At 40.2% G+C, this 23,759-nt stretch overlaps 1 protein-coding gene across 1 annotated transcript in view; it reads left to right on the forward strand.

Annotated features, from left to right (window-relative positions):
- The first annotated feature begins 713 nt into the window (after positions 1 to 713).
- FRMPD1 (FERM and PDZ domain containing 1) overlaps positions 714 to 23,759 on the forward strand; it is a 998,362-nt gene continuing 975,316 nt past the window's right edge. Inside the window, exon 1 of the mRNA XM_044059294.1 lies at positions 714 to 814. Within this exon, the coding sequence (XP_043915229.1) occupies positions 714 to 814 (101 nt within the window). The remainder of the gene's footprint in view (positions 815 to 23,759) is intronic.

Here is a 23,759-nt window from a genome sequence, read left to right on the forward strand (position 1 = left end):
TAACATGATTTTTAATTTTGGGTAATTCTTTGTATGATGTTTAAATTAATACTATGCATTTCATTGACACATGACAAACAAAAAGTATTTATTTCAAATTGATAATTTGGGGATTGACTGGGCTCATTTAAGCTAATTAACACTGTCACGTGTATTATATAAAAGGGGATAATGTCTGCAATTTAATTGATTCTGATGAAGTCTACGGGATGGACGAAAGTACTTAATCGATTTAGTTTCTGTGCTCAGTAAAAGCTTTTTTATAAGAATTATTGCAGAATTCAGTGAAGTGGTTGCTGGCGTTACAATTTTTTCTGATACTTTTGGTGGCTTGAGTAACGCTGTTTTATTTTCATTGTGGTAAAGTGATTTGTGTGTTAACAACTATTGTACAAGTGTTTTATTTCATGTTACTATTTTGTTTTCAGCACTTACTTTGAAACACAATTTGATTTTATATTAAAATCATAAGAGAGTATCAGAGTCTTGTCTAAAGTGCCATATCAGAAAAGTGATTTCAAGTTGCCCTGCATATTAGAACATACCTCATGATAGAGAATTGCTACTGTTATGGATATGTCTAGGAGTCCAACTAAATCTGAAATGTTAATTTTAATAGAATACATTTTTACTCGTAGTGTAATAACAAAATGTTTATATTTCTGCTTTAGTGCTGTGTTCTAAACACTTTAATTTTCCTTTGTTATAGGTAAATGGAAGAGCCAGAGTCAAATTTATTCCAGACTCGCAAATCGTACAGAGTTGAACAAATAGTGACAAAATGGCTTCGTCGCTCAAGAGACCATTCACATCGGTGAGTCTTAGGCACTAAAAATACATTGATAATTAAGTTTTAAAATACCACATAGTGCGTAGAGCACATCTTTTTAATATGTGAAAAAAAAATGCAAAAATCCAAATATTTTCAAATGTGTATCAAACAAAGGGAGGAAGAATACATTACATAATGCTGTACAATTTCACAGATAAAATTAAAAAGTTAAGCAGTTCACAGTGACATTAAGAATCCTAAATGCAGAAAACTAACAGCACAAGTCGCACAAATAAAGCTGAAAAACACATGTGAGTTACATGCCAAACCGTATTAAGTGTCTGAATAAGTATTTAAAAAAAAATGGAGGGAATGGAAAGGAGATTTTATACTTTAGCCAAAGAAAACTGTTACATAGAAAATGTAAAGACTGTATAATTTCTGCAGGGATCCACTACAAGTGCTCACATAGTAGTAATAGGTCGTAATAGACTTTGCTCCCACTTGCTAGAGAAGGCAAGTTCTCTAACTCCCACTAGCCTGATCTTACTTAACTGCTTAGCCCTCCCAACATCCAACCCTATTAAACTGGTTTGCCCCAAAAGATCCCCAACTCTAACCCTAAAACTCCCACCCACTTCTTAATCTGTGCCCTTGCTCCCTAACCCTAAAATTCCACTTCCTCTTCCCTAAACATAAAATTGTCAGTCACTCTCTAAACCTAAAACTGAACTCTCCATCCATAGACCTAATTTCCCTTATCAACCCCTAACAAAAAACTCTATTCCCTAAATCTAAAGCTTCCTTCTCACTTACTAATACTAAACTCCCCACCCACTATCTAACTCTAAATTCACTCCCTGCAAACTAACTCTAAAATGTCTATCCATCTCCTAACCCTAAAACACCTCTCCAGCTCCCTAATCCTAAAACTCCCTTCCTACTACCTAACCCTAAAACTTCACTCTCATTCCCTATTACTAACATACACCTCTTGTTTCCTAAACCTAATTTCCCTTCCTGATTGTTGCCACAGCTAAATTCAAATAATGTGTTCAGTTATGATGTGGCACGTACTTACCCAAACCCATTCTGAAGTCCAAGTGTGAGAGGCAGCCTGTACAAGCTACAAGATGCTCAAATCCTTGGCTTTGAGACAGTGGTCTTTAAGTGCTTGTAGAGGAATCTTTCAGCAGAGTACACCCATCATGTGCTTTAAATGGATGGCCTTTAATTCGATGCAGATATGTTTTTCAGTGACCTAAATCTTCAGAGCATCAGGTATTTTTTTCTTGTAATGTTTTTTCTGGTCCCTTGTGGGACATCATGTAACTGTCTCAGTCTCCAGTACCCCATATCCTCACCAGGTCTACCAACTTTAACTCCTACTTCCCCCAGACATACTCCAATACTGCTGCAGCTGGTTGTGGATCATAAGGACATCCCGGGGGCTCAGCGATCTTTGCAGCCATCTGAGGGGTATTTATGTGTCCCACCTACTTCCCTGCAACTTCCCTCTTTGAACTATCCCTCCCACCTGGGACAGGCATGCCCAAATCTACTTACCACTCTGTCAATAGCCAAGTCTCTAAGCAATCATGGGTCAACTTGGCCATAGTTAGGACTTTATCCTTCCACCCTATTGAAGTGGCAAAAGTACCAGGGATTTTCATGACCATGTGATAATTTCAGGGGAGTTGATCATTTTATTTAAATGAAGCTCTCTGGTTAAGCATATCATTTAAATAATAGGTTTAAGTCAAGACTGTGGCATGCTTTTCATAAAAGCATTAATTACTGGGTAATCTACAACAGGAAAATGATAAAAAAATGTTTTTTAGCAATGAATTTAACACAATGTTAGTCACACAGTGCATTAGGAATTTAAACAAACAAGATATGGACTACTTTATCAAAAATGAATGCCTGTTTATTATATCATCCTAGGAGGAATAGTGACTGGACCATTATTACTGCTGAATACAAATTAATTCAGAAAAAAGTAATGGATTAATGAGAGGATATTACTGCTGAGTACAAATGAATTCAGAAACAAGTAATGGATTAATGAGAGGATGAAGAGTTGTAGCTTGTATTTCTGAATATTTACACTCGTACCTCATTTACTAGTCAGACATCATAAAGGGAGAAGATCAAGCATTAAAACTTCAACATGTTACTTGTACCCATGTTAATGAATTAGGTTATTGTTAGTTTTTTGCTGAGTTGAATGATACATTGCTTAGTTGCAGTTCTGTCCTTCTAAGGTATCCAATTTCCCTCAAATGATTTTTTTCTCACATTTCAGATGTGTAAGCTATTAAATCAGTTATGCCAAGGTGTTATATTCCATATGAGACAGTAATATCCAAGAAAGTATATCCACCACTTTGGATAATTATGACTAATATAGCATGTCTTTTTTTTTTTTGATTTAACAATTGTGATTTATTTGAGTGACTTTTGACAACCACAGATATAATAAATAAAACTCCTTCTCTATATCGAGGTACCATAATGAGGTATGCATCAGTATTTGAACAGAAAATAGGCTTTCCTTTGTTTTATATTTAGCAAATGCCTTCTTAAGCTGACTACTGCCACTACACTATGTTACTGACAAGAGCAACTCTACATCTAAGATTTTGCAGTAGAGTGCATAATTGCGCTGAATACTGACTGGGCTGAATATGTAGTTTAACAGTTAGGGTTCCATGCACCTGACTTGAATGGTATTTCACAGATTAATTTTTCTTATAAAACTACATGGTATTCAAAACATTTCCATGCTCTTAATAATAGTGGGTATGGATTTGTTTTGTGTACTATGTAGCTTTATAATGACAACAGCAACAACAACATAATTATTATTATTATTATGACTAGACAGACCATCTGTCTTATTTTTCTAGCTTAAATCTTCTTCTTCTTCTTTTCCCGGTTCAGTGTCGCCACAGCGGATCACCTGTCCGCTCATGATTGGCAGTGGAGTTTTACGGTGTCGAGTTCTCAGCCCGGCGCCCAACCTTCCACAGAAGGCACACACATGCACATACTCACACCTAGGGCCAATTTAGAGTGTTCGGTCCACCTACTGCATCTCTTTGGGATGTGGGAGGAAACCGGAGCACCCGGGGGAAACCCACGTGACCACAGGGAGTACATGCAGACTCCACACAGAAGGCACCCCAGCCGAGAATCAAACTGGAGAACCTTTTGCTGTGAGGCAGCAACGCTGACCGCTGCACCACCATGACCGCTTGCTACTTGCAGCCCACGTGCACTATCTGTTTTCTGCCCAAGTTGTGGCAGCAGTCATTTACACTGCACTTAGAGCCCAAACTCCTGTGAAGTAGAGCAGAATCCTGTTCTCAGACAGACCTGCAGGTAACATCTAGAGCCTCCTGGAAACTTAACTCAGATAACGTCTTGATGAGGTGCCACCAGAAATGACTTAAGTTTACTCTCACTTACTTGTGGCTATACGTTTTTCTCATATTTCAGCAGTTATAATGTTTATAACAAATGGAAAAAAATTGTGCTGCAATTCTTGAAATGTGAGGTAACTTTGGCCATTTCAGGTCATGGACTGGTATGAATAAGCACCACAAAACTGGGTCATAAAAACACACAGTGTGGCACTCCAGATAGAATTATATCAAAAGAGATACACCTCCATCTAAATAAAACCCATCTCATCCAATCCCACATACACTGAGACCTTCCAATCAGCATAGTTAAAGAAGCATTCAGCACATCAAGAAAATATTAAAGAAAACCTGAAAGCATATTTATTGGTTTGATTGAATTTTGACATGTCCAGACTCAATAATTCAAGCCCAGTTACAAATCCTAAAACACTAGTCTAGAGACGGCCCTCTTGTGTTTGAAGATATTTTATTACTCTTACCTTTAGTCAAGTGCTTTTATCTGAATAACTTCATAAGAATTGAAGTGATTAAAGCCACATACCATTATTTACATAAAGCATATAGTCATGTGTTAAATGTCTACCACTCAGAAACAGTATCCAGTAAGGTATAAGGTATACTAAAAACAACTATAATGTTGAAATATATGAACATCTTGATAATTTTTATGGAAGATATGTACTTTAATTAGCACAACATATTATTGGTCATACCCAAGAAACTTAAAAGCTAACACTCCCAGTGAGCTAGGATTTCAGATATGAATTTCAAATTAAGATGACCATTTAAACACAGCATTTCTTTTAAAATCCAACCTAATTTGCCATCGGTTCATTGTCTTCAGGATAATTATTGAAATCATCATCCCTGTTTCAATAACCAGCATTTCCAACACGAAGAATAAACAGATTTTAAAGCAAGTACTCACAGTTGTATGTTGAAACAAAGCATCGCTTTTGCTGTTTGGCCTTAATTGCATAATAATGATAACTAATTCTAAGACTACGTTTCCTGTCAGTTTCCCAGCATAGAATGTGTCACACAAGCTACATACAGCACAGTTTACCACATAAGTACAGTTATAAGTAGTTCTGCCTTTGCCATATATAGTGATATTCACATGCTCTAAGCCCAAAATTTGTCTGTCCTAAATAAACGTAAACCACTTACAGAACCCACATTTGTAGGTCTCATTATCTTTACTGTAACGATGCTAGTTGATTCACAGGATTATAGAAAGTTACAAGGCTAATGGCCCTGGGGCACTTACAAGCCTAACCAAGAGTTTATCCCTAAAAAAGAAACCTCATTCAGCACCTGTCACCCCTGCCAATGAGGGACACAATTGGAACCCCTGGGACAATTTTGCGGTTTTCCATCCACTCATCAAGGTTGCGCTTGAAGAGGGTTAGTGTGGTACTCTGTCTATTCCAGAGACGGGACAGCTGCTGGGAGACAAACCCGTCTCTCCATCAGGTTTTGTTGATATCACATATTAGATTTAGGGCTGTCAAGCAGGTAATGAGCGAGGAGTTAGACTTGCGGATATGGAGCATCTTTAGTAGGGCAGGGTTCAATATTGCCTTGTAGATGAAACACAGATCACCTCTGAGCAATCTGTACAATACCAAGTAGAGTGAGAGTGATTTGAGCTTGTCCGCATAGGACAGGTGTTGGAGGCCATGGATTCTCTTTGTGAGGTATTTCTGTGGCCTTTCCAGTTGGTGCTGGTGTTTGGAAAGGTGCATACCAATGGAGCGTTGTACTTAATTATTGGCCTAATAAGGGAGGAGTCCAGAGAGGTAATAACCTAATTTTTTTCCGGATGCAATCCCTTTACTTATGAGATGAACCAAGAAAAATACTTTTCTGACCACTGCCGCTACATGATGGTCAAATGTGAGATCGGTGTCAACCTGAGTACCCAAGTCTCTCACCACAGGTTGTGTGATTAGGGGGCTGCCATTGGTGTGGTAATCAGTAGGGGCCATGTTTTTGCCAAATGGTATGATAATACATTTTTCTGAGTTTAACTTATGGCCATGACTTTGAGTGCTTAACGGCGAAGCTAGTTCTTGCTGGAGATGGTGCAGAATACAGCCTGGGATACTATCGTGTCCTATGGAAGCTGTGTTCTTTGCCTTGGATAGTGCCTTTAACACTTGATCTGCAGAGATGTGAGGTGTGGGACAAGTATCAGGGATGGCGAATGGACCTTTGGGGGGATAGGGGGTGATGTTTGTGCTGAACCTATCTGCTAAGAGGTTGGCTAAGTCAACAGGATCAGTGTAAGTGGTACCATTAAGTACTAATGATTACTAGACACATTATTTAGATAATAATGATAACAATACTCATCTAATAACCAGGGGATCAGTGTAAGTGGTACCATTAAGTACTAATGATTACTAGACACATTCTTTAGATAATAATGATAATAATACTCATCTAATAACCAGGGGATCAGTGTAAGTGGTACCATTAAGTACTAATGATTACTAGACACATTCTTTAGATAATAATGATAACAATACTCATCTAATAACCAGGGGATCAGTGTAAGTGGTACCATTAAGTACTAATGATTACTAGACACATTATTTAGATAATAATGATAACAATACTCATCTAATAACCAGGGGATCAGTGTAAGTGGTACCATTAAGTACTAATGATTACTAGACACATTCTTTAGATAATAATGATAACAATACTCATCTAATAACCAGGGGATCAGTGTAAGTGGTACCATTAAGTACTAATGATTACTAGACACATTCTTTAGATAATAATGATAACAATACTCATCTAATAACCAGGGGATCAGTGTAAGTGGTACCATTAAGTACTAATGATTACTAGACACATTCTTTAGATAATAATGATAACAATACTCATGTAATAACCAGGATCAGTGTAAGTGGTACCATTAAGTACTAATGATTACTAGACACATTCTTTAGATAATAATGATAACAATACTCATCTAATAACCAGGGGATCAGTGTAAGTGGTACCATTAAGTACTAATGATTACTAGACACATTCTTTAGATAATAATGATAACAATACTCATCTAATAACCAGGGATCAGTGTAAGTGGTACCATTAAGTACTAATGATTACTAGACACATTCTTTAGATAATAATGATAGCAATACTCATCTAATAACCAGGGGATCAGTGTAAGTGGTACCATTAAGTACTAATGATTACTAGACACATTCTTTAGATAATAATGATAACAATACTCATCTAATAACCAGGGGATCAGTGTAAGTGGTACCATTAAGTACTAATGATTACTAGACACATTATTTAGATAATAATGATAACAATACTCATCTAATAACCAGGGGATCAGTGTAAGTGGTACCATTAAGTACTAATGATTACTAGACACATTCTTTAGATAATAATGATAACAATACTCATCTAATAACCAGGCAGACTCACTGGACACACAGTCCCTTTTCAGGAGCAACCTGGGAGCAATATCTGGTTACATGACTTGCTCAAGATCACTCCACAGACAAGTAAGGGCTGAGAGAATCAAACCCTGTACCACATGAACTGCAGATCGCAGCTTTACCCCTCTGCACCATCTATCACACATCAATTACTAACTTTCTTACCAGTAAAGGTAGGAGAAAAGCTCAACATTTTAAAGGTGTCATCATGTCTCAAATACATTTTCCATTTTAATCAGCTCTTATGTAAGCTGTAGGAAAAGCAAGTGTATATTGATCTGGACCCAGACTTTGTTACACTTTGCTGTGAGGGAAAGGTTAGTTTGCTTTTTATGTGTTCTATTTTGTATTACTTTATTGCCTTTTTCTATTTTGAATACTGTGATTTGTTTTCATGACCTTGTGTTTTACTTGTATTCTGCTTTTAACTGCATATTAAAACTTGAAAAGAGACCACAGCTCTGTCTTTTGTGAGTCAGGCAGAAATGTTTTTCCTCACCCTCCCACCTGGTAACTGGTGTGATCTCAAACAACAGTCTTTCTAGTTGCCTGCCCCTTATGTTAATTTGACCATATATCTCATTTCCTCTCTGCTTTTATTGACTTGTGTGAGTAAGTGCAAAAGTATCATTTTGTGAAATCACTCCCCTTTAACTATTTAAATTTATTGGCCATCCTACTGTATTCCATAGTACCAGAATACAAAAGTGACCACCCCCTTTCAGTCTATCTTGCTGTTTTAAAATAGTGACTCTCCACTAAAACTTAACTTTTTAGACAGCTAAATCTTAAGTTACCTACTTTCACATCTACTCCTCTAGTGCACACTGCAGTGTTTAGGATAAACCATTTTTTATCCTTCCTTTAAGCATCCCTGTGACTAGAACATGCTCTAAAACCTGCTGGAAAGCACTAGGAAGCCTTAAACTGATGCAAGCACTCAACTCTCCTTGTTAATAAGATAAGGAGAAATTAATCACAGGCACTAAACAGCCTGTAATTGCAAAGTACCTTGCTAAGGTAAAGGAAAACAACTCTTGTACTTCGCAAAAAAGCACCAAACTAGGCATGTCCAAGGGTCAGCTTCCAGTGATTTCTCCTGTCCACCTAGTGAATCTGGGCATACTGGGGAAATTCAGCAATTCCCTCATGTACACAGACAACCCTCTCCTCCTACCACCCAACACTACAACCTGCAAGAGATGCACTTACATAGCCAAACTGGAAGCAAAGCTCTCTCCACCCAAGACTGTACTAGACAGTCAAGAGGAGAAGGTTAACACCTGCACTACACCTCAAGCAACACATAGCCCTTCTAAACCCACACCACCAACACCCTCACATAGCAACACTAAACCCTCATATGTAGAGGCCCTTAACAGTAACCTGCCCAAGCAACAAGGACCTTCGAAGCTGAAACACAGACAAACACCAATCACAACCAAAGTGTCACATCACTCATAACACCAGTGTGCCACCCAACAACAGCCCTTAAGGCAAGACAATGTACCAAACACTTTAGTCATAGGTAGCTCTATAGTTAGGCACACTGATATACCACTAACCAGGCTGAACAAGGAGAAAATTACAGTCAGCTGCCTGTTGGGTGCCAGGATCCACCACATAATGCATGCACTCAAGTCACTCCACAACAAGTACAAATATGACTCTGTCATTGTCCATGTTGGAGTGAATAACTTGATACGTACCTCCCTGCACTACATGAAAAGAGACATGGATGAGCTCTCGGATCATGTGGCCCAGGCAGGTATGACCCTAGCCCTGAGTAGCATCCTGCCTTTGCCCAGAATTATACCACAGTATAAGGACAAAATGATTGACTTCAACAATTGGCTAAGCTTCTGGTGTCAGTCAAAGGGGATCCAGTATCTGTCTGCCTGGGATGACATGATCGACAGACCACGGTGTTTTGCCAGAGATGGTCTGCACCTGTCACCCCTGGGATTCTGGTTACTGGCTAAAGCACCTGCCACCACTATAGTGCCTTTTTTAGACAAAGTTCAAAGGACAAAACCACCACCATAACAGGTACAAGCATGCAAAATCTGAATGCAATGCTACTCAATGCTAGAAGTCTAAACCTCAAAATGCACTTTCTCAAGGCACTCCTAAAAATGGAGAACATAGATATCTATGCAGTAACTGAGACCTGGTTCAAGGCTCCAGAAAGCACCCCTGCAATACCAAGGTACAACTTTTACCATGTTTTTTGGCCACCAAACCAGGACCAAAACACTAAAGATGGCGGAGTGTCCATATTCAACAAGGATGTTCTCACCACCGGGCTAGTTGCCCAACACAATGCATCTGAAATTCTCCAGGTGCAACTAACACTAGGTAAGACTGCAATCCAAATTGTAGCTTGCTACACATCCCCCACCATGCCCCAAGATTCTCACTACATCTTTCTAAACATACTGGAAAATATTAAGATACAACCAAACACCCTAATACTGGGTAATTTCAACTACCCTGCCATTAACTGGCAAAACTACTCGTGTACCAACACCTTTGCCCAACGGTTCTTGGAATGCATAAATTCCAACGCCCTGGATCAGCTAATCCATAGTCCCATCAGGGGCTCCAATATCCTAGACCTGGTCCTTACCAACATGGGAAATCGATGCTCCACAACTATGGTCACCCCCTCGTTGGTCAGGTCTGACCATAAGCTAATCACCCTTGACATCCACATCCCTCCATAAAAAATTTCTCCAAAGCCAACTTCATGCTACTCAAGTCAGAAGTCACAAACTTCATGACACCCATGCAGATGGGAACTGAAAGTTCAACTGCTGAGTCCTACACTAAGGCATTGTACGAGCACATCCACTCATGCATGAATCATGCCATCCCAGATAGAACCAAGATGCTGTCCTCCAAAAAAAGGAAGCCAATCTGGTGGTCCCCTGCCATAAACAAACTTTACAACAAAAGGAAGAAACTGTTGCAGAAAAGAGGAAAATCCCAGGATGCAAAAAACTCCCTTACCAGCCTCAGTAAGAAGCTGAGATCCCTCATAAAATCCTCCAAAGCTAGTTAGGAAAATAAAATTGCCAAAGATTCCAAAGACAACCACAAGGCATTCTATAACTATGTCAAGAATCTAAATGGCAATGCTCAGGTCTGCTCTGAGCTACAGCAGCATGGCATTAAATATACTGATCCCAAGGATATTGCCAATATCCTGGCAGATCGAGTCGATAACAATTTCACCCCCCCCTCTCACCCCTTAAAGGGCCCATCTCAATACTGAAAGATTGCCAAATTCCGGTAATAACGGCCACACAGGTAAAAAATGCACTCAAACCAAAGCTAAGAATACAGCATCCATGGGACCAGATGACTGGGCTGTGTACTACATGAACTACAAAATGAACTGGCACCTCACCTAAGTGTCATGTTTAATCATAGCCTCACCTCAGGCTTTGTGCCACTGAGTGGCGCACAGCTACAGCTATCCCACTCCACAAGGGGAGGTCCACCTTAGATCCTGGGATCTACCTCCCCATCAGTTTGACGAGCCTGATCTGCAAGGCGATGGAACGTATTATCATGGAACTTTTAAACAAAGACATTGGCAATCTTCAAACATTGGATTCCACCCAGTTTGGGTTTGTGAAGGGCTGATCTTGTCTCCTGAACCTGATTGACTTCTTCAAATCAGTCTCCAGAGCTGTGGACAGGGGTAAGGCAGTCCACACAGCCTATCTGGACCTTGCCAAGGCCTTCGACACCATCCCCCACTCTGGAATCATAGATAAACTTACTAAACTGGGCATTAATCCCTACGTCACTTGATGGGTTGCCAGCTGGATTACTGACAGAACCCACACTGTAATAGTAGCTAACTCAAAATCCAGCTCCAGACAAGTGACAAGTGGAGTACCTCAGGGTTTAATCCTGGGACTGCTCTTGTTTGGCATCTACTTCTCTGAAGTACAGGTCAACACTAAGGGACTCTGGCTAACAAAGTTTGCAGATGACTGCAAACTGGGAGCCATTATTGAATCCCCAAATGATGTCGATATTCTACAAAAGGGCCTTGCAGAAACAGATGCTTGGTGCCAGAGCCATGGGCTCAAGCTCAGTGCCATGAAATGTATAGTTTTCCCCTTTGGGAAAAAACATGTACCCATGAATTACCACATAGGTGGCAGTACACTAAACACCGAAAGTGTAATAAGAGACTTAGAGACATAGGTGGACAGTGGTCTCACCTTCGATAACTACATCACCACTACAGTCAGGAAATCCTTCTATTTTGCACACCTCATCACTAAGGGCTTTTCATCCAGAAAAAAGGAGGTCATTGTCCCACTGTACTCATCCCTCATTAGACCCATTATAGAATATAACGCCCCGTTTGGTATGCACCTCTCAAGACATCTGCAACAACTGGAAAGGCCACAGAAATACCTAACTAAAAGAATCACAGGCCTAAAGCAGATGTCCTATGCTGACCATCTAAAAAAACTCCAGCTATACTCTGTCGTATATCATCTGCTTAGAGGCGATTTCTGCTTAACATACAAGGCCATGTCAAACCCAGAGCTGTTGGACATGCTACACTTAAAGAAATCCCAATCCCTCAGAGACACACGCTCCAAGGATCTAAACCTTGTCATCACAATGAACAAAACATGCTGGAGGGATAGGTTCCTGACCCAGAGACTCCCCAGACTTTGGAATAGACTGCCCATACATGTCAAGCAGAGCACCTCTTGCCCTCTTCAAAAGGAACCTTGACGATTGGATGGGAGATAGGAAATTCACTCCGGGGATCACGTCAGTAACCTTGCTAGACAGGGGTCCAGGGAAGCAAATATTGTGGGAAGAAATAGCCAGGGAATTGTTATGGCTAGGCTTGTATAGGCCCTAGGGTCGATAGCCTAGTACCAACCTATGAACAGTGGACATATTGCTTGTCAAGATGGGGGGGAATAGGTTAGCCCTTTTGGAAGCTACATCACTTTTCTGAATCTCTTATTGTAACCACTTTCTTCAAACAATATTTTCAGTTGTCTGACTCTATCTTAAAAATCAAGTCACTTGAAATTAGTCTAGCTAACCAAACTGCTTCATTTTATAGTATTTCTTCAAAGTGCACACTCTGAGGGTGAATATAATTGTTTCCAAAGTAGGCTTCCTATATAGTTTTGATTTAAAACAAATTAAAATCAAACCAAACCAACATGTTTGCTTTCAATATAATACTTCGATATCTAGGAAATTTATGACTGAAATACTATATTTAAAACTGAACTAGAGAAAGTGCAGAGTTGTGCTAATGTCTTCCTGTAATTTATTTATTCAATGCATTCACAATACCATGAAACAAAAAAAAAAGATTGTCAATAAAACAGCTACATGGGTCTATGCATAAAGACTTAAAAAGTACATACAGAAGCCATAAACCTGTAGCAGTAGTATGTCCTTAGGGGTCATTTGCATGTATCCCATGGGACTGCACTACAGGAGGTTTTAGGTATTACTCAGTGAAGATTATCTCTCTTTTTTTCTCAAGGATATATCTATATCTGTATCTATCTATCTGTATATATAGAGATGTGGGAACTATCAGAAAATGTCATGCAATTTCATCATCGATCAAGAGCAACTAAAACAAAACAAAAAAATGACACATGATTGCAGATGTAAACAATATGTTTACATTTATGATCATAATGCTTCTGGCCTGCAAACAAAATAAAGCTTAAATATATTAACTCTGGTCATCGAACAGTGAAGCAAGTGAAATACATCAAGTTGTACTATATTTAATGTCCTCAACGTCAGCTACAACATAATTTGTGTAATTCACCAATGACCATTTGTGCCATAAAAACCTGCCCATCACTGAAGCATCCCATGACTAAAACAGCTGAACCAACTATATCTATATCTATCTGTGTATATATCTATCTATATCTATATATATATATATATATATATATATATATATATATATATATATATATATATATATATATATATACATATGTGTGTGTGTGTGTGTGTGTGCATATATATATATTTTATATATATATATATATATATATATATATATATATATATATATATATAGGCTCCCTATTATGCTGTCGCAGACGCAGGTTGTCGAATGCATCTGTCGAACTGAAATGCACGAAAAGGCAAAATAGCAATGCGGCTTTTCAGCAAATTCTTTCCCTGGGAATTTGTTTGGCCGCTTTCGCTTCTTTGCCTTTTAGGCACTGTAGTATGATCTCAGAGTTGGTATATTAAAGTGTGGGGTGTGGGGCCACAGCCTCCCACGTCACGGGGTATGGGGGGGCAAGGCCCCCCACATTATGTAATGTTTTACAGTTTTTTTTCGTAACAGCGATTTTTTTCCCTTGGAAAAAAAGTTGCTGTTCTGAAGTTTTGACGTTGTAAGCTTTCGCTTACATGGGGTCGATTATGTGTCATTTTCTCTTCTGAGCGTGCGATATAATATAGATCCTATATATATATATATATATATATATATATATATATATATATATATGTATGCACACGCACACACACACACACACACAAATTTACATGGATTTTATATATTTGTTAAAGTGGGATGCTGGGTATATTGGGAAAAGGATGCCAAGGATGAAGCTGCCAGGTAAGAGGAATATCTAAGATAAGGTGGTTTATGGATGTAGTTAGAGAGGACATGCAGGTGGTTGGTGTGACAGAGCAAGATGCAGAGGACAGGAAGAAATGGAAACAGGTGATCCGCTGTGGCGACCCCTAACCAGGAAAAGCCGAAAGAAGAAGTTAAAGTAATTTGTGAGTGCGTGTGTGTGTGTGTGTGTGTGTGTGTGTGTGTGTGTGTGTGTGTGTGTGTGTGTGTGAAATATAACAATGAATATATATTATAATGAACTATTAAGTAGTCCCCCCCCCCAAGCTCTTCAAGTGAAGAGCAAAAAAAAAAAAAAAACAAAAGCCTTTTCCTTTTACTGGCACACCCACACCCACCAGGTGGCCAGACACAGGACCCCCCTCCCTCCTGCTGTGGCCATTCAGATCCTGTTTCTGTGCCCTGCCTCCAATATTCCTTCCTTCCTCACATTGTAGGAAACAAAGAAACAATAATAAAAGCATAACATTTTTTTTTTCTGTTAAACTGTAGCAACCTGTTTGCTACAAATGTAGCAAGGAATTTCTACAGTTTATACCTTACATGGAGGCCTGTGGTGCTCAGGTTTTAGTTTATAAAATTACATTTAAACTGTAGCAAGCAGTTGCAACAGTTTGTATTCTGCTTGGAGCACTAAAGCACTCAGGTTTTAGTTATTTTTTTATTTAAACTGTAGCAAACTGCTTGCTGCAATGTAGCAAGCAATTGATACAGTTAGACAAGCTGAGGTTTAACTGCAAATGCAATACGGCTTTTAAAAGACAGTATTGCACTTAGGGCGATCAGGATGATAGATGGCCAATTGGATTGCATCCTATAACATTTTGAGCCCAGGGCACTTGCCCCTTTTGCTCGACTGTAGCTATACTAGAGTATATATTTAATTTCATATATTTCAAATGACTCGAAATGTAAAGGCGATAGCATGTCCTTTATCAGATCACAACAAAATTGCTTATACAGTAATTATAAGCATGAAACTGTACTTCATTTAGTAGATGCCACCTTATTTATCAAAGTTATCAGATTTGGAAGTGTGGTTCTTCTTCTTCTTCTTCTTTCGGCTTTTCCCGGTTAGGGGTCGCCACAGCGAATCACCTGTCCACTCATGATTAGCAGTGGAGTTTTATGGTGTCGAGTTGCCAGCCCGGCGGCCAACCTTCTACAGAAGGCACACACATGCACGCACTCACACCTAGGGCCAATTTAGAGTGTCCAATCCACCTACAGCATGTCTTTGGGATGTGGGAGGAAACCGGAGAACCCAGAGGAAACCCACGTGACCACAGGGAGGACATGCAGACTCCGCACGGAAGGCACCCCAGCCGAGAATCGAATCGGAGAACCTCTTGCTGTGAGGCGGCAACTCTAATCACTGCACCACCGTGGCCACCCAGAAATACAACAGTTCTTACACTTTAATAGTGATGGTTAGTAATGTGATTTTATGGGACTCAATGAAAAACATATTTATATAGCAATGACTCAACTTGGCATTACAACCAGTGAAAGCAATGGAATAAAGAGTTATTGGAATTGAAATAAAAAAAAAATTAAAAGGATAAAAAAAAAAGGAAAAGACATTATCAGAAAAAAACTGAATGCTGAGTTTCAGAAGATTGTACAACATAGAGTTTCCATTAGTAAAGAAAAGGTCAAATTATATTTTTATTCTGTGACTTCTAAAGGCTTTCATAAATTAGCTTTTATATCCAAAATAACAGCAAGAACTAAATGTGTCAACAGTATATCTATCCCTGGTTGTTGTCTTTCGGCTTTTCCCGGTTAGGGGTCGCCACAGCGGTACTCCGGTCCGCTAATGATTGGCAGTAGATTTTCATGAGGTGCCAGCTCGACGTTCAACCTTCATCGAAGGCACGCCCATTTACGCATGTCTTTCGAATGCCCACCCAACTGCGGGGTGGACATGCAGACTCCACACACTCCAGCTGAGAATCGAATGGTAGAACCTCTTGCTGTGAGGCAACAACCCTACTGCTGCACCACCGTGGAATTAGTATATCTATCCCTGGTAATAATAGGAAACATTAGGATGTGGAAGAAATTCTGAATTGTCTTCAAGACACCATGAAAATAATAATGCAGATAAAAGTAATGCCTTTCTAAATAATAGTATACAAAAATATTTTGGAGCAATCAAGAAAAATACTGTTTTTGTAACAGAAATTAATGAGCAAATTAAAAGGCTGAAGGAAAACGAAGCTCCAGGTAACCATGGCAACATTTCCATATTATAAGAATTATTACCTCAAAATATTTTAGCTCTTTTACAGAAAGTATTCATAACAGTTAACAAATGTAACATACCTCTGTCATGGAAATGTACAGTAATTTCTCCATTATTAAAATAGGATAAAGATCATCTTTATGCTTTGTTAGACCTGTATAATTATTGAATGTTGATTGCAACATTTTTATGTCAGTCTGTGGCAGTAAGTTAAACATATATTACATACATTAATAGAGGAAGATCAGACTAGCTTTATGTTAAATAAGGCAACACAGGATAACATCAAATAAATAATTACTTTAATTAATTACATTAATAAGAATAAACAAGAGCTGTCTCTAATTATCATTGATCTAAATAAAGCCTTTGATTTAGTAAATTGGTCTTGCTTAAATAAGTACCAGAAAGTAAAAATATATAGGTTTCCAAGTAATATTACATCTCTAATTAATCATTATCAGAATTTATTCTCCTGTATTAATCTGAGATTTTTTCAAATTTCTCAGTCAGTAAAGATATGCAAAACCATGAAATAAGGTTGCCCTTATCTCCTTTATTATTTGCTTTGGCTATGAATCATCCTGCTAATTACATAAAATTAAAAGCAATATAATAACATTTAAAATAAATGTTGAAACACGGTGCCCAGTAGGAAGGTAGCTGGAATAAAGAAGTTGAACCATGACAAAGTAAAATCTTCTTTTTTAATACAAAATGGTGAGCTGTTTTGCAATGGTAACCATTGCTTCATCAGACAGTTCATTCAAACAGCAACAACACTTAAATACTTTAATTCAGTACTAAAGCAACCAATCCTACCACTCACTGGATAAATATAAATAAAATACATAAAAAGTCAATGAATAAATACATATACTCATGCTCCCCATTTAGTATCTACTTATGTGCTTAGATATAGTGTATTACCATGCATTCCAATGGTTTTACCATATACAAGAGATGTGAAAAAGTTTGAAACCATCATATGACAAAATTGGCATATGTTGTTAGTAGATGAGGATACTACCAACATAGTGGGTGGACAACCACATTTTGCATTTAGAAATAAGAAAAATCTGAAACAGCAGCTTTGCTATCCAAGGACACCTGCTCTGATGGATAGCACAGTGAATGGTACCCATAGATGTGGAAAATGTACACAGTGCATTTATATAGATGAATTAAGATTTTTAATCACCCTGAAGTAGGGCATCTATGGGAGCTAAGGAATTCTGCTGATTGCAATACTAAGAATGCAGTGTATGTAGCTCACTGCACAACATGTTTCCATTTCTATTTTGGCAAAACTAACCGTCACCTTAGGGAACGGATAAGGGATCACCTTTAGTGCACTAGAAAAGGGCAACTGTATAGTGCTTTGGATAAGCATACATTGGATAAGGGGGATGACCATATATTTTTGTTTCAGGTTTTACACATTCAGAATGTCATCAATAGGATGGGGGACATAGTCAATACTACTGAAAATATGGAAGTAAAATGGATTTTGCGTTTAGGAGCACACAGAGGTTTGGGTTTGAATGATAGTGTTCCATTGAAGCCAGTGCTAAAATCTAGAAGGTCAAAATAAAATAAAAAAATAATAATACTATTTTAACAAGAGAAGACCACATAAACACATGCAGGACTTTGGGTCAATATGACAGTATTTCTTGAGCTGCTTCTAGCATAGATATCATTAAAGACAAGCATTTGTTGAGATGTATGTATTAAAGTATATGTATTTACTAGGTGGACAACATGTGCATTTATTAGGCAGAATATATGTATTAAGTTGTTGAGTGTGTACTGCTTATACTTTTATACATATATTTGTATATATATATTTATATATATTTTTATGCTTATATCTTTGCACATAAGTAGTTACTAAATGGGGAACATGAGTATGCGTATTTATTCATTGACTTTTTATGTATTTTATATATTTTTATCCACATGTTCTTGTCTTTACATTTTGTGCATGTGGTTTTTAAACAGAGTTTTTCTGACTTCAGCAATTAACTAAGGGCAAAACGTAACCATAGTATTTAATTGATTGCTGAATGCTTAATTAACTTTGAGTGGTAGGATTGGTTGTTTTAGTAATGAATTAAAGTATTTAAGTGTTGTTGCTGTTTGAATGAACTGTCTGATGAAGCAATGGTTACCACTGCGGAAGCGCTCACCATTTTGTATTAAAAAAGAAGATTTTACTTTGTTGTGGTTCAGCTTCTTTATTCTAGCTACCTTCCTACTGGGCACCTGTGTTTCAACATTTTCAACTTCTGGGCTGGTTTGGATTTATTTGTTTGCTGCTTGTGTATTTAAAATAAATTATCAATACACTTTCAAAATTCAGTTATTTGCCAAAGATAAACTACTAACAATAGATAATATTGATTCTTCACTAACAAATATAAACAATTCATCAGTATATTTTGAACTGATACCAGGTCTAAAGTTCAATCAGAATAAACTAATCCTTCAGTTAAAAGGTTAAGTTATTTGATGAAAACTAATATTATTTTAAATTGGATAGTAAAGACATTAAATATTTAGGGCTTATTCTTACACGTAGCTGTAAAGAAATAACAGCAATAAATTATAACAGATTTTAAATCATATTAAAACAATAATAAATAAATGGAATAAGTTATACTTTTCTATAGACGATAGGTTAATTTTAATCAAAATGGTTATTTTGCCCAAAGTACTATACATTCTTTACCCTATTGGTAGACAAAGACTGAATGCTCGAGCTTCAGTTGCCCGAGGTTTAACTGGCCAACAATTGGAGTTCCTCCATAGGAAAAAATTGCTGGCAAGTTGTGCCAGAAATGATTCCCTTTTTGTGGGAGTTTCTCCTTTTTTCAACTTGGTGCAACTGTGTAAATAGTTTATATAAGTCCAGGGGGTGTGGTAGGCTTGCCTCCTGCAAAAACACTTAAAAATACAATGTTAAGTTGTCAATCTCACCTTCATTCTTGCTGGATGGGTTCAGAGCCGATCCTCGGCTCCGACTCGGTCAATACTAAAGCTCGAGAGCTATTTTTACCGGCTCGAGGCTCCCCTATATCCCACAATGCTAGGCGGTAACTACCCAGATCTCGTTTGCCGCTTTAGCTGCGAGGTGCTTTTTTCTACCGGCTCTGCAGGTTAGTTTAATTTACTTGGTAAATTTCTCTAAAAACCCCTTAGTTTTTTATTCAAATAGTGTAGTTGTTGTTATCCCTTTTAGCTTAATCCAGGTCCCGTTTATCCCATTTTATTCCCTCTTTTGTCCTGTTAATTTGTTAGGCCTTTGGGCCTAACCCTTATTTTCCCTTAGTCAGTCAGTGTTATTTCTTGTGTCTGTGTGATTGACTTAGTTTTGTTAAAGGGGTGTATCTGTGTGTGCATCTGTTTTTTGCACTTTGATTTAAGATGTCTAAAGACACCAAGGTCTCAGGCTTCAAGAAGTGTGACTCGTGCTGTCAGAAAATGTCTCTGACAGACGGTCACACTTCTTGTGTATATTGCCTGGGACATCTGCACCTGCAGGACTCTTGTTCTGTCTGCCATGCATTCAGTCCAAGAGTCCTGCAGGAGCGCAGGAACAAGTTAATACTTCGAGGCTTATTAAAGCCTGAAGGCTCCGCGACCCAGTCTTCATCGGGGAAGCCTTCGAAGCCTTCCAGGCCATTGGCTCCAGCTTCAGAGCCTTCGACCGGAGGCTCCAAAACTGCTTCGACATCAGCTCCGGCTGGAGCCGATGTTTCTAAGACTCAATCTGTTACCTCGGCTCCGGCCGGAGCCGAGGGTTCCATGACTACAATGGCTTGGAGTATCGGAGCCATCTACTAGAAAGAGGTCAAGGTCCCTGTCCCTTGGCTCCATTCACTCGGCTCCGGGATCCCCACTTCTGTCAGAGCGGAGCCACAGGTCCCATTCCGCTCAGTCCTCCAGGCTGTCCGACCATGACTTAGAGAGGGTGGTTAGTAGACTTTTAAAGTCTCAGGCACTAGCCCAAATGCTGCATAGCCCTACTCAACAGTCAGTGGCTATACCCATCCCATCTTCGGTTCCTCCTCCGACTCCTTTGAGTTCGGAGTCGGAGCTTGTGGGAGCCATGACTGTCGGCACGTCGGAGCCGATTCCCCACCCTTCGGCTCCGTCGTCAGCTCCGATCTCCTCTTTGGAGGGATCTGGGCGACGAGCTTCCCTTGTCGGCTCCGAGGGGGTGAGTGGCATCGGACCCTTGTCCGACCCCGTTGTCCCTCTCGGAGCTTCGACACTGGTGAGTTCGTGAGCCGTCCCTCTCGGTGCCGGGAGGAGTCCTCATCTCTTCGGAGCGGGGATCTTCGGCCCGGCCTGATCGGGGCACCTTCGAGGTCATGAGGAGTGTGCTAGACCCTGTGTCTGCCCCACGGTCGGCTCCCTCAGCTCCTCCCTCTACAGTGCCTGCGGTAGTCTCTACCCACCCTCTCATTCCAGATCGTAGAGACCCAGTGCCTCAGGTTTCCCCATTGGGAATATCCTCCTCTTCCGAGGCCTTCCCTGATCTGGCAGGGGAACACCCTCAGAAGAAAAAATGCAAGAGGAAGCATATCGACTCCACTGAGTCTATCACGTCGGATACTGACTTGGATGAGTTGGAAGGGTCCCCACGGTCCCCCTCTGAAGATGTCTCTTTTTCTGACATGCTTGAAATCCTTAAACAGAGGGGGAACTGGTCCACCCTCAACCCTTCCGAGGACGAGTCGATTTACCTTGAGGCATTTGGTTCTCACCCTTCCACCTCCTGGGTGTCTCCTCCCTTCGACCCCCTCATGGAGGTGGTGGCAAGGAAGGCGTGGACGGCCCCTGATACGGTGGAGCCTACCCCATGGAGGCCGTCTAAATTCATCACAGCTCCTATGGAAAAACAATTGTTATCTAAGGGCGTCCCCGTTGATGCCATGGTGGTGGCCGCAGCCACTAAAAAGGAATTAGCTGATCCTTCATTACCTGTCCATCCTCCTAACAAGGAATCTAGGACTATGGATAGGTATGGTAAGCGGATGTTTTCCTCAGCGACCTTTGCTATGCGGTCACTGAACTACTTGTGCCACTTCACCCGTCTTCAGAGAGACTTGCTCACAAAAATGGGTGATGCTATACAGGATCCAACAGCTGAGGGGTTTCGAGACAAGATGAACTCCCAGTTGGCAACCCTAAATTCGATAGTCAACTCCTCCATGCGGCCTATCTCCTATGTGGCTGATGGGGCGAGTAGGGCCACAGGTACAGGTGTAGCTTTACGATGTCACGCCTGGATGCAGCTTTGCAACTTTGCAGACCCTTTCAAGGCGTCCTTCACCAATTCCCCCTTTGACGGTTCAGCTTTGTTTGGACCTCAGGTGAAGGATACTTTGACCAGGTGCGAGCAGGAAGGCAAGACTCTCTCTGCCATGGGAGTCCGTTTTTCCACCCCTTCCAGACCATATCCCAAGGGTCAGAAGGGGGGAAAGATGTGGTTCCGCAAACCACAGGGAGTCTCGCCTGATGCACGAGGCCAGTTCCCCTCTAGAGGCAGAGGGGGGAACAACAATAGATGCCGCCCTAGAGGCAGAGGGGGTCCGCAGAATCAGGGTAGCAGAGAAACTCTTTCTGACAAACCCTTTCAGCATCCCTGAGGAGCTGCCCGACTGTCCGCCTTCGGAGGCAGTCGGGGGAAGATTATCACTGTACCCAGAAGCCTAGCTTTCTCTCACTCAAGACAGATGGGTACGGTTGATTATATCCGAGGGTTACAAAATCCCCTTTGTCCACACCCCATATAGGTTCATAGGCTCATAGGTTCGTACTAGGCTATCTGCCCTAGGGCATTTATAAGCCTAGCCAGAGTGTATGTGGCTTACACCACCCCTTAGGATGAGAATACTACGCCCTTTTAGGGTTTAGTTTACTATGCCTCTGTCTAGTAGTGACACAGAGATGACCCACGGGGTAAACCTACGATCTCCCATCCACTCGTCGAGATTTCTCTTGAATAGAGTCAGTGAGGGGCTCTGCCTAACATGGACTGGGATTCTGTTCCAGAGTGTAGGGAGCCACTGGGATATGAATCTGTCCCTCCAGCACGTTCTATTTATTTCTGTGTTGAGGTTTAAGTCACTTGTTCTCGTGGCTCTGATGGATTTGGATTTTCTGAGGTGGAGCATGTCAGTTAATTCAGGATTGGACATGGCCTTGTACGTCAGGCACAGATCACCTCTGAGTAGGCGGTATGCGACTGAATAGAGCTGTAGTTTTTTCAGTCGGGCAGCATATGACATATGTTTAAGACCCTTTATCCTCTTGGTGAGGAACTTTTGGGGTCTTTTCAACTGCTGCAGGTGTCGGGTGAGATACATCCCAAATGGGGCATTGTACTCAATCATTGGCCTGATAAGAGAAGAGTACAGGGGCACAATGACCTCTCTTGATCTAGATGTGAAACCCTTCATGATAAGGTGGGCAATATAGAAGGTCTTCCTAACCACTTTGGCAATGTGAGAGTCAAAAGAGAGGTTACTGTCAACCTGGGTCCCTAGGTCCCTGATTACCTCTTCCGTACTTAATGGATTACCGCCTATGTGGTAATTTGTCGGTACTTTGTTTTTCCCAAAGGGTATGACTATACATTTTTTGGCGTTTAGCTTAAGGCCATGGCTCTGGCACCAATTATCCGTTTCTATGAGGCCTCTCTGAAGGATGTTTGTGTCCGCTGGAGTATCAATTATGGCTCCTAGTTTGCAGTCATTTGCGAACTTTGTCAGCCACAATCCTCCTATGTTTGCCTGTACCTCGTAAAAATAAATGCCAAACAAGAGGGGTCCCAGGACTGAGCCCTGTGGGACACCGCCAGACTGGCTTAGAGTCTGACATAGCTCCAGCAACTCTGACCCTGTGGGTTCTGTCCTTGAGCCAGTTTGCAACCCATCTTGTGACATATGGGTTTACATTTAAGCTGGTGAGTTTGTCTATGATGCCCGAGTGGGGTATTGTGTCAAAGGCTTTTGCAAGGTCAAGGTAGGCTGTGTGAACTGCCTTACCCTCATCAATGGCCTTAGTGACTGTTTCAAAAAAGTCGACCAAGTTCAAAAGGCAGGATCTGCCCTTGACAAAGCCAAATTGGGTAGGATCCAAT

Source organism: Protopterus annectens, chromosome 17.part0 (genome assembly GCF_019279795.1).
Source record: "Protopterus annectens isolate FY-2018-M chromosome 17.part0, PAN1.0, whole genome shotgun sequence".
In the NCBI taxonomy this organism is placed as follows: domain Eukaryota; kingdom Metazoa; phylum Chordata; order Ceratodontiformes; family Protopteridae; genus Protopterus; species Protopterus annectens.